General features: G+C 42.0%; 1 protein-coding gene across 1 annotated transcript; it reads left to right on the top strand.

Moving 5' to 3' along the window:
* Positions 1-10945: 10945 nt before the first annotated feature.
* Obp56h (Odorant-binding protein 56h) lies at positions 10946-12269 on the top strand. Its single transcript, XM_020945306.2, has 2 exons — positions 10946-11751; positions 11813-12269. Exons 1-2 carry the CDS (start codon positions 11626-11628, stop codon positions 12161-12163), a joined length of 477 nt encoding a protein of 158 aa, XP_020800965.2. The 5' UTR covers positions 10946-11625; the 3' UTR covers positions 12164-12269.
* Positions 12270-12781: the final 512 nt, after the last annotated feature.

Raw genomic sequence — 12781 nt, 5'->3', positions numbered from 1 at the left:
GCCATTATCCATTATCTAACCAAATATGCAATGCAATCAGCCTGCCATTCCCTCAACTAATCTGACTACGTGCCTGGCACACCACATCACTTTAAACAATAAAGGAAAAGAGATTTAATAATGGGCAAAACAAAAAAAACCTTGAGCGTGCACTCGAAATTAAATTGTTATCAAATCGATCAAAGCCACAGCATCATTATCTCTGCATTAGCTGTTGAGGCTACAAAAAAACCCGCAGAACAAAAGGGCTGACGCAAGGAAAACTCGCTTGATAAGCGATTTAAAATGCAGCGAACCAGCTGGAAAATGAGGGGGGTTTTTTTTGCAGTACCCCACTTTTCCCACTCTGCTGTTGCTGAGTGGGTTTCGTGTCCGGCGCCTGGACACAGCAATAACTTCTAATTAATACACGAAGAGCATAACGAAAGCTAATTATGAAACTAATGAGCTTGTTGGCAATGCAACAGCGGCGGCAACAAGAACCAAGACCAAGAAGCACGAATCAGCCAGGAGCAAGTACACCAACTTGGCCAGCTGAAAGTGGTAACAAAGGGGGGTAGGAGGAGGAGGGGGAAATGGTGGAAAAAAGAGAGGGGAGGGAGACTCTGCTCCAAGTGTTAACGACGGTGTGCTCAACATGCCGAGCGCCGCTCCAGGTGCGAAATACCACAGAAGAGTGAGCGCGAACGTTTCCACTCGGTCACCCGTATAGTCATACACACACACACATACACTTGACTAGATGCACTGGAAGAAAATAAGTAATTAATTCAGAAGATTTTTGTTTAAGAAAAGAAGAAAATACAACTTGAAAGGGAAAGGTTTTGAAAGGAAACTTAAAGCCTTTGCTTTACTTTCAGATTTCTTTAGATTTCAAAAGCATTTATTTAAATTAATATAAATTAATATATAGATTATTTCTTTAATTATTAATTTCTTTCTCTGGCTTAGCTTGTACGCAGATATTTCATTTCAATTTCCTTTTTGGTTTGGCGCGTCTTTTTAGCATACTTGATTATGGTCTTTGGGCCGGCAAAAAGGCAAGGAGGCCAAGAAGATGGGGGCTGGTCTCTGGACGTCGCCGGCCATCAGTCACTTAAGCTCATGGCCCGTCACTCAAACCGGGCTCACACACACACACTCAGCACACTCATACAGCACACCCATATAGCACACTCACAGCCACAGTGTTGGTCCACACCTACCTACCTCTAAATAACAGAGCGCGACTTGGTCAAGATGGACAGCAGCAGCGGTGGGGAGCAATGGGAGGGGCAATGGAACCCAGAGAAGACCACGATGACTTCGTTCCACGATTGGGATGGTTGGCGTTGCTGCTCCGTCCGGTGAGCCGCCGCTACTGTCATTATCTTGTTAACTTGTTGTTACGTCAGCCGGCCAGCGAGTCTGCCAGCGAGCTTGCATGTATGCGTTTGGACGCGGCCTGAAAGGACAGCAGGGATCGGTGGCTTGGAACTTGGAGTAACTCAAATGGAACTATTACAATTATCAAAGTAATATCTTGGAACACGTAATGGAAATCTGAATGTCGCATGATATGAAAACTATGTGGAACTCTGTTCTAAAATGGTTGCAGATAATGGGGTTTGTTTTCTATTCTAAATAAAGTCTATATATTCTAGGAATAATTTTCCAGCAAAAATATACTGATTAAATTTAAAAAAGATTTCAAAATTACATGACAAAAAATACCATGTTTTGAAGTGTAAGTTTTTTGAATTTATTGCAATTAAAATATATATTTATTTTAGGTTACTACATATTTGAATTGATTTTTTAGCTGATTTATGCTACTTAAATGATAACAACATAATAAATTATACAACATAATAATTATCAGCTACCTAAAAAAGTTTTTTTTATTCAGTATAAATTGTTTTAACATCGACTTTAAATATATATTTATCATTATAATAATAATGTGTAAATCATAATATTGCAAATCTCATAACTTAGCAAAAAATGCATTATTTTTAATTCGGAAAGCTGTTTTGTGCTAGTTTTTATTAGGGTTAAAAATCTGCTTACTCAGTTTTAAATTTAAGAAAATTAAAAATTTTGTTGATTTTTGACAATTTTAACGATGTAACCCCTTATAAAATTTTGAAATTTTGGAAAATTTTTGAAAATTTATATTTTGACCGGACATGGCTAGATCGACTTGTATTTCGATTCTGATCAAGAATATATATGATTTATTGGGTCGGAAATGGCTTCTTCACTTGGAAAACTTTGATTTAAAATGGATATATAGTTTAAATATGTACAAAATGATGAACTATATTTTTATTTCTATTAGAAACCACGTATTCCACTCTACTTGACCGCGAGTGTTGTATGCCCTGAACCCACATTAGTGCTCACTTACAGCGTCATCGTGTGTATCTGGCTTAAATTCGTCTGGCCAGGCCCAAACCCGTACTCGTCCTACCATACCCATACCTCTTTCCAGTCCAATTCCCATCGCCTGTGCCCTTGCCCTTGCCCCTGCCCCTGCTCCCTGGCCTTTTCCGATGTGTAATAATAATATACACACAGGTGTCCCAGGCTCTTTTGGCCAAGGGGGCTATGCCAGCTTCGTACCTCATCAATAAGCCTCGGAGGAGGGAAGGGCCCAGACCCAAACCCAAACCCAGAGCCAGACCCTGGGCATTGGCGCTGCATGTAGCACATGTAGCGGCGATTACGCGTAATAATCATCATAATCAAAAGTCGCAACACGAAATGAGTTTCGACTTGTTGTGGCCGCTGCTGATGCTACTTCTGGAGGATAACCAGTTAGGTGATGGGGGTACCGGGGTACCGCGCTCCACATAGAATTGATTAATATTGGCCCTGGCCATCGGAAATGCGCCGGCTACCTAGCCCTCTGATTACGACACAACATCGCCATAGTTACCACGAGTGGAGGAGTTCCATTCTGGCTAAGAGGTAGGTGGTGCCACGGTCCAGTTCCTGACCCATCAAACTAATTTGGCGGCATCAATCGGTGGCCGGCAGCGGCTCACTGGGAATAACATTGGCCCAGGCTCGCAAATGGATTAGGACCGGGGGCCTAGCAGCGATAATTAACATTAAGCCAAGTATTGGTATAAAAAAACTTTCTTCATCATATGCGGAAATTATTCGGAATGCTGTGTGTGTAATTAAGGGGTTTTGCCCTGGGGTAGGTTCCATTTAGTACCTCATATGGAATTATGATATAATTATGCGAGGGTGTTGAGGAAATGAGCTAGGAACTACAGAGTTCTTTCCGAATCATTGTAAAATATTTAATAGTGAAGAATACTTTTATATTTCACAAAGCTGTCCATCTCCTTGAGCTCTTTTTCATGTGCCTGAGACACTTTGTAACCCAGCATGTACGGGCCACAATCTTGCGGTGATCAGACACTAGCCCTGGCCAGGTAATTCCTGGCTAAGAGAACCATTTTGGCTCTGGCTCTTTGCCGCAACTCTATAAACACAAAAAATAATAATTAACTGACCATCAAATCAACAGCACGTACACCCTACGTGAGCATAATTTTGCTTCCCTGCACACCTTGATTGCCGATTTCGATATGTTCGAGGCTACGTGCGAAAACGAGAACTAAAAGTTGACCTGCCTGGTGGCTTCCTTTTGCCTGAAACTAAATCTTTGGATGAGGTATCCTGAAGACATTGGCTTAAGTGCGTTCACCGCATAATTAATATGGCAAAATGTGGGGACAGGACAAGGACAAGTCCTGCGCATTTGCATTTGATTTATCCCTCGAGCTCTCTGGCGGTCATAAAACTCGGCTCAAGTGCAAATGCGCTCAAATCTGCACTTAGAACAGCCCCGCCTCCCACCCCGAGAGTGAGTGCGAGTGTGTATTACTATAATTAAATTGAAAATTACTGCCAAGCAATTGCAATTGTCCACCCGAGTGGTCCTTAATAATGGGTTTCTCTCTCTGTGTGTGTGGCCCTAATCATTGTCAGTGCATCTGTCTGTGTTTTCGGTCTCAGAGTCCTTGTCCGAGTCCTTATCCGGTGAAATGTTTCGGGGGTTGGCCAGCCGGGCCACGCATAAGTTATAAATTATGCATCTATGCATAATTTACAGCCGTAAGGTCAGACAGTTGCATTTGCCAGTTCACTGCCAAGCCGGCCCCCAAGCACTCGCACTATATATATATACATATATATAGAAACATAAACAGAATATATCTACATACTTGAGTCTTTGAATTGCGTAAGGGGAACATTAAAGCACAAATTTTTAACAAGCTCTTTAAGCTAATTCTAAGAATGACAACAGGCCCAGTATACTTTTGCTTGAAACTCTGCCAAATGAATAGGTTATAGCCGAGTTATTGCAAACTATTCCCAGATACATTTGTCTAACTTTTTGCACCGCACTCGGTAACCACTTGAACAGTCAACCAACCACTTCGACAGTGGTTCATTGTACCATGCATGAGTCCTCCGCTCCAAGCCTTCAAGGGAATAGGGCTGCCCTGCTCCAGCTCACTTCAGAACTTGTTTTTGCATCAGTTCGCATCAACCGCATCATTTTGATGTATTTTGCGGTTTGGTTGTTTAGCATCGCAGTTTTTAGTGTATCATCATCACGAGTTTACACGCACGAGCTGGCTGCTGCGTTGGGTATATATGTATATACTTTTTTCTTTACTATTTTTGCATACACTCCATATACACACACCTATAGGAATTAACATACTCGGCGAGTGTATATCCGGAAAGGGACCAAAGCGCCGACAGCCGGAGATGAAAGGGGGAAGGAAGGCATTGTTGTGGATGGGATGCTGGCTGGCCCATGTGTGTAAGGTTTGTCTTATTGCATTTTATTCAAATTTCCTACCGTGTGGTTTTTACGTTTTGCCCCCTCTGATTGTACCTTCGTATATCGCTGCCATCGATTTGCAATTCGCAATCGCAATCAGCTTCGGTCCAGAGACCTGGAGAACTGGAACCCGGGCCTCGGGAAACGTTGATGAATGTACAAATGTATATGTATCATATGTATATATGCGGATGAACAGATGTTCCTGGGTCTCAATGGAGTTGTCTGCGGTGTTTCAACAACTTTTGGTGAATATTTATATTCGCTTCTGTTTTGCAAATCGAAATCGATGGCAGCTATAGCAATACAGTTAATCAAAACAAATAATTTCTGGAGTGCAATGTGATGTTTTGTAGGTGTTGGTGAACTTTTGGAGTAGTTAAAAGCAGGAATTGGTGATTTATCGGAATTACTGGGGATTTTCTTTAAACAGAAGTTAACTAAACTAAAATAAATCTTAATTAATTTCGTGGATTTAACAAATTAGATTGTGTAACATCACCAACAGCTGTTGGTGAAACATTAGTGTAAAAGATCTACAAACGTTGTTGAATAATTCAAAATTAAATGTATAAGCTGAACCCATATTCCCAAGTAGTAAAAATTAGAAAATTTGTGGAATAGAATTCCTTTTATATAATTTATTGTTTGGGAATCCAAATAGTTTGCATTTCCCAAGTTCCAAAAAAAACCCAAGAATCTCAATTGGTTGAATCTATATTTTCCAAAACTCTTCACATATGCAGATAAATGAGCGGAGATAGGAGATCCTGCATCCTTTCAACCCTTTTAATTCGACCACACATTGGTATGAAGGTATGGCTAAGGCTCCTGTGCCCCTAAAATTCCTTTCGTTTAGCTACCGCATTATTGACCTGGCTTTATTCGTTGGCTGGTGATGGTCACGTGTGCCAGGACCCCGCCTCCTTCTAACGTTCCTTTTGGGGCTCATGGTATGGAAAAACCCTTTGTCTTGTACTTTATGACCACGTAAGGGTCGACAGCTGTGTTTGTAACCAATTTGCTACTGTACAGCCAAAAATACAATAAAAGAGGGACCCAAAAAAAAGGAAAGAAAAACATCCTTTACAGCCATGTAACTGAACTCCAACTACGGGTTATGTTGGGCATATTTTAAAGTTTTCATTTGCATTTGCGTTCTCCTGTTTGGGGGGTTAAATGCAGCAGGCCACCTTTCATAACCATTTGCACCTGTCGAGAGGGGCCCAAGAAACGTAACAACAACAGTCAGGCAATTAGGCTCTTAAAACAATGTAGTATACATAGATAGAAAGGCCTAAGGAGGCAGCTACAACCGGCATCTGTATCGGTATCTGTGTATCCGGATCCACAATCTCCATCTCTCTATCCTCGTCTCCATCTGCATTGATTTTGGGCGGCCTTAATTTGATGGCTATCGCTGGGGTATGTCCTCGCAATTGGCAATGGCATCTGCGTGTTGCCTGCACACGCACCAGGCATCGGGCACAAGGACAAAAGACAACGCTCAAAATTGCTTATCAAAGTTGCACAATCGAAAAGAAGCGAGTGACGACGCACCAGCATAACGAGAAGACTTTGGTACTGGTACTGGCACTCCTTCCCAAAATGCGGGAGGGTTTGGGTTTGGAAAAGAGTGGAAAGGGGCTCCCTTGTTCCTTGTACGTGAGAGGGTAATGTGTGCAAAACAAATCAAGCAACAGGGCCTTTTGATATAATCAGGCAACAGCCTAACCAGGGATGCCGCAAAGAACTCCAAAGAATTCCCAAGTGTTGCAGCAGCAGGGAAATTGCAAAATCATGTTCCTCATTGAAATTGATTGAAAGTTCCTTATTACCTAGTTCATCCACAGCACAGCTGTTATTAAATCCAACTAATGGTTAGAACTTGGACACAATATGATTGATACTACTTGCTTCATAAAGTACTCTTCAAGTTATGCTTGGTTATAGTTCGCGACAAACCAAGTCTGAGCTCTATATAATAATGTTCCATTTAGCAATTTCCTGGTGGCTTTTGTGGGCTTATTCCATTTCCATTGGCTGGCTGGCTTGATGCTGCATCCCTGCATGAAATCACAATAGATCAAACTAATATCACATATCCAGAGTATCACCCATCCCTAGTCCATTTATGTATAAACTACCCAAAGAGAGGACACGCACATAAGTGCGACGAAGGGCTTGTCAGCAGGCCATCGTTGTCGCCGCGGGCTCTATCACATATTTGCACTGAAAGAAAGTGGAGTTTGGTTAAGGGTTTTTAAAGTTTAATTCCTTCCAGTATTGACTTATAATCGTGGTGACTTCAATTAGAATTATCATGGCACCGAAGATATCTTCCTGTTTATCTGTATATGTTTCATTGGCCACGTCATATATTTTAGGTCAAAGGGTAATCACTATCACTCACTATCGATGTTAACACTAGGTACCCCTAGGACAGACTGAGGTCGCGGCGATCGAAGCACCTCTATTTATACTTCCCGATCAATGATACCAGAGAAAGAGAGCGAGAGGCAAAGAGCTACCTCTGTAGCTGCAACAGAGAGAGATAGAGCGTAAGCGCCATTTCTAGAGCTGCAGCAGAGGGAGGCAGACGTACCAAATGTTATTGTGAGTAAGAAAGAGAGCGAGAGACAGAGGCTTACAGAGGCATACAGAAAGAGATGGCGAGAGTAAGCTATTCACTACCATTACAATATTATAATATTATATATTATATTTATTATCTCTCTACACTAGCTAATAAACAAAAGGATACATTTTGTTCTATAAAATTATCCTTTTGTGTAAAACATACTGTCTTTATAATTATTATTCCCAGTGTCCTTCCTGCTTCAGTTCGAGTTTGAAGCTGCAGGCTTCGTCGTCGCCGTCGCTCCTTCTCACCATTTTTCATTTCATTGCGCCGCTGCACATGGCTGTCAACTGCCAGGCCAAGATGCAGATGGACGCGGAGATGGAAGGCGGCGACGGCGTCTAAGCTGCAGCCTCCTTGGTCCTGCGAGTCCTGCGAGACCCTTCGAAATGGATGAGGGGAAGGCAAGCAAATGCGCGCCCGCATATCGATTTCAGCGCATTGTGCCCTGTTTGCATACAAATATCCTAAGGACATGTCACAGAGACGCACTGAGTGCCATGTCCTTACACTGCCGCTTCCCATCCCCCCTCCCGTGCCTCTGGCACACGTACGCATGTAAATTGTATTTGTGACACACACACACATATAGTCTCCTGCTCCTGCTCCAGGGCTCCTTTCATCGGTGGATCCTTGAGCTGCTTGTGCTTGATTTCATTTGCCGGGGCAATTGTCTTCGGCGGCGTCTGCCTCGACTTTATTTTTGCCAAAAAACTTCCACGCAAATTCGAATTCCTCGCTCTTTGGCAACTTGTCAGGCAGCTCAGTTTTTTTTTTCTCTTCGCTGAAATCCTGAACCCAGAGCCTGGTGCATGTGCCACAGAAGGACCTTTGTGCCTTTGTGCGTGGCGTCCGCCTTTCACTGCGAAGACAGCGAATTGGCCTGCGCTTGTGCCTGCCAGTGACATTTGATGTTTAATTTCAATAACTCAGTGCTCAGTTTGAATATTTTTCTCTACCAGCAATGGAAGAGAGTGTGTGTGGAATTGACTGGCTGAAGTCCCGATTCCAATTATAGCTGTCCAAAATAAAGACGAGTGCAAATTATAGAAATTTTATGTTAACAACGAAATTTTCTAGCACTTGTTTTTGAAGGGTCTTAAAAAGTGTCAAAAAGGGAGAGAAAATATTTATAAATTGGAAAATTAACTACCTAAATTACTACCTATCCCGAAAAAATTAAACATTAGTATTATGAGTTTATTATAATATATAAAAAAGCTATATAACTCTTTCTAATCTCAAAAGTTAATCTAGAATTTCTAGAAATTCAAATATATATTTCTTTTTGTTGAAATATTTCCATAAATTTAACTAAAAATCGGTTGCTATTCCGGTCCAACTCACTCTTTCTATTTGATATTGATTTAAATCCTGTGCCAGTTATTCACTGGATTTGAATGGATTTATTTTCGAATTTCCTTTGCCTGCTCGCTGGTCTATATGTGTTCATATATGTATGCATTCGAGCCGGTCTTTGTTATTCCCGGAAATTCCCTCGCACATATACAGAGAGATTTTCCAATATTATAATAAATGCCCCAAAATCCAATTACTTTACCACAATGTCCGAAATATATTTTGATTTCGGACCCCCTTGCAGCTTGGTAACTTCTCATTCTCCTTTTTTTTTTTTTGCATTTTTGGCCCTTGGCTTTTGTGGTCAACTCTGGACCGCTGGACCGCTGGATGCTGCAGCAGCCGTAAAACGCAAGTTGCAGCAAACAAAGAACCCATGCGGCTTGCAATTGTGAAAGGTCAACATTCATTTTTGGAGGGGTTTTTCACTTTTCCTTTTCCCTTTTTTTCCCTCAGTCCCCCCGATTATTTGGCACAGCGGGCGGTCGGCCAGGAATGCCGGGCGGCGGAAGGTGTGAAAATGCCAGGGAATCGGTGGTTATTGGACAGAATCGAGGGGAAAATACTATACATTTCACATTTCATTGACTGACTGCTGGGAATTAATTGAGGCAGCTTGACAGCAGCTGCTCTGGCCCCTACCTAACCCATCAATGGCCAACAAAAGTTCCGACCTGGCTTAAAGCTGCAGAGAGCCTTAAAGGTACACAGCAGGAGGTCCTGAGAGAAACAGAGTTGTCAGTCGTCGGGGCCAGCTGTTAATGAGCATTCAACTGGCTAATTAATTTTATACATTTATTAAACTTTGTCCCCTGGTTCAACGTCGTCGCATCCCACAAAAACTATTTACCATACAAATCTAATTTTATCAACTTTGTCTTTGGCCGCTTAACTAGCAGAGCCAGTCGTCCTGTGTTCTGTGTTCGGTGTCCTTTTGTCCCGTGTCCCGTGTCCGGAGTCCTTTCTCCTGTGCCCCCGACTCCTGTCAAAACATTGTGACACAGTTCTGCTTTCTTACAATTTGCCCCGCTCTTTATTTAGCCACGTTTGTTACGGCTCGCGCCATTCTCTTGGCTCATTAACGTTGGCCTTTGTTTCGTCCCCGTCATCGTTGTCGTTGTCGTCTGGGAAAAAGGCAGGAAAAGCAGCAGGGAAAACTAGGAAAAGAACAGAGCGAATAGGAGCTTAGCTTAGGCATCCTGCATCTATCTATCGTCTTTGTGCGGTGGCCTTTGTAATTTATAAAAGTCCACCGAATGGACGGACTCGACTGATATTGGGGACCGGTTAGAAGGTTTGGGGCTGCCTGGCATGTAAATCAGGTCAAAACAATGCAACTGACAGTGAATTGTGCCCGGTTGTCGGTCCGACAACTCCTTCCTACCTTCCTGCCAACCTCGAACAGGACTCGAACAGGTTTACTTCATTATTGGTTACTCAGCAATTCATTCACAGGACACACCTTGTTGCCGGGCGCCTCGCATTGCCCTTTTTATGGCCATGTCCTTTTGCTTATCCTGCCTGACTAATGACAAGCACTGGGCTGCCCAGTGCTCTGCTCCGGTTTTGCACTCGGCCTTTTGTCAACCACTTCGACTTGGACTTGGAATCGTCGACGTCGTTGTCGTCCTCGTCCTTGTGCGGCGCCTCCTCCTTTTTTCTTCTCCTCTGGCGAATAATCCAACCTGTGTATGTGGGCGTGGCTGTCCAAGGACTGCGGCAGGTGCTGCTCCTTGCTCCTGCTCCTTGCTGCTCCTCCCCTACCTTATAACAAAGGCATAAATTATTTGTGCTGTCAACATGGCTTCCTCAGTCCTGTAAATGGCAGTTGGCCTGCGAGCCCTCAGAGAGCTTATTGTTTGTCTATTGATTTGAATTTGCCCAGGAATTATGCAAGTTATTTTATATCTGTCCCCATCTCTTGCCTGATGGATGCTTAATTGTTATGGATAGTCGACTTGTGCAATCTGTGACTTCGATTAAAAATGTCTGCAGGCGAAGGAACAAGATGTATGGCATCAGCTTTCAAGGCAAATAAAAAAATATAAATTGCTTCGGTTTTACTCTAAATTAAAAAGAGGTTTGAAATACATTTGTGCATATATATATTATTTATAATTATTAACACGTGTTTAGAATAGTATATAATAATAATATGTGCCCTCTGATGCTTGTCTTAGTTATTTGACAATTTAATTACAACTTCATTAAAGTGCTATAAATACAACTGATAGATTCAGCAGCATTACAAATTTACGCTTTTACAAATTTGTTGAATTTCTGGACCATATTTGTGCTAATTTTGATAAATTATTCAGCGCCGACCTTCGTTGGAAATATATTGCCGTGATTATGTGAGATTAAATGCCTTCGAAAATATCAATTGGGGAACTCGGACCGAAAACAAATCGGCATGCAAATCAATTGGGCAAGTGTGAATGGCTGGCACAAAGGCCGAAAATTGTCAAACTCTGACCGCATCTAAATACAATAAATGAATAATTGATTCGTTGTTGAGTTCCCGCCGCCGGCAACTAATTGTGACTAACTTTGCTGATTTGCCAAACACATCGTCTCCCTCACCCAAATGGACTGATAATGGAATATAATTACCATCGAAAAAGGGAAATTCTATTGTGGAGTAATTGTCTGTATTGTGCGTAATCAAATTCTGGCTCATCTAGCAAAAAAGTTTAATTGCCATAATTGCATTCGCTGAATCGGATGTGAATATCCATTGAGATCGGCTATAAAAGCAGCAGATATTGAACCAATGACCAACAGTCGAGGCTCTCGAGTGAATCCGGAAAAGCTAAAGCTTCAAAAAACCACATTAATTTCCATCATGAAAGCCACTCTGTTCTGTGTTGCTTTGGCTACTCTCTTGGCCATTGGTCAGGTAATTGGATTATTCTATTAAAAAACTCTGACTATATCTATTTTGTATCTTCTATCATCAGTGCGATCCTGACTTCCGGCAGATCATGCAGCAATGCATGGCCTCCACTCAGGTGACGGAGGCTGATCTCAAGGATTTCATGGCCAGTGGCATGCAGGGCAGTGCCAAGGAGAACCTCAAATGTTACACCAAGTGCCTGATGGAGAAGCAGGGACATCTTGTCAATGGCCAGTTCAATGCTCAGGCTTTGCTGGATACTCTGAAGAATGTGCCGCAAATCCAGGACAAGATGGATGAGATCACCTCGGGCGTGAATGCCTGCAAGGACATGAAGGGTACCAATGACTGTGACACGGCCTTCAAGATCACCATGTGCCTGAAGGAGCACAAGGCCATGCCGGGACATCACTAAGTCAATTATACTGACAATTGTTATCTTATTAAACGATAAAGTCAGGTTGGACCCACTCAGGTGAAATGTTGTGAAATAAATATGTTCAAGTTGCATTAAAGCATAAGAAGGGTTTATTTTTTGGGGAGAGAAACACGAATCGTTTCAACAACTTTAAAAAGAATGAGAATAGAAAGAGTTTGTCTATCCCCAAAGAACTTAAAATACATTCAAGTTTATAAAACTAAGCAGTAAGTATTTCAACCTATCTGAAAATAACTTCCATAAGTCTACTTGCCACATTTGTATCAAAGATTACCCCTTAGTTTCTTATCAGCCCAGGTAAATCGCCACAGAACTAGGTATGTTGTCAACTTTGGAATTCCTAACCTAGCCCAAAAAAGTAAAGAAAACCCAAATCAAAAGTTTAAAAGAACTAGAAAGAGTTACATCGCCTTTCGATGATTTATCAACTCTCGGGATTCTGGGAAACAGCCATTGACAACCTGTTTCCTTCGTGCCACCACAGCGTTGTCTACGAAAATCATTTGTCAATTTTAATAAGTTTAAAATCAAGATAATTAAAAGAGAAGTTCGAAACAACGGGCGCTTGGCAACCAACGAGAAGTCTGAGAAGGA

The sequence above is a fragment of the Drosophila serrata genome, unplaced genomic scaffold, assembly GCF_035046125.1.
Source record: "Drosophila serrata isolate PLE 108 unplaced genomic scaffold, ASM3504612v1 contig_184, whole genome shotgun sequence".
NCBI lineage: Eukaryota > Metazoa > Arthropoda > Insecta > Diptera > Drosophilidae > Drosophila > Drosophila serrata.
This window is presented reverse-complemented; position numbering and strand designations above follow the sequence as displayed.

Excerpts from the sequence above, each read along its gene's own strand:
- Obp56h (XM_020945306.2), top strand. The coding sequence starts at position 11,626 with ATGACCAACAGTCGAGGCTCTCGAGTGAATCCGGAAAAGCTAAAGCTT. Across the intron at positions 11,752-11,812 it reads CTCTCTTGGCCATTGGTCAG|TGCGATCCTGACTTCCGGCA; the intron begins GTAATTGGATTA and ends TTCTATCATCAG.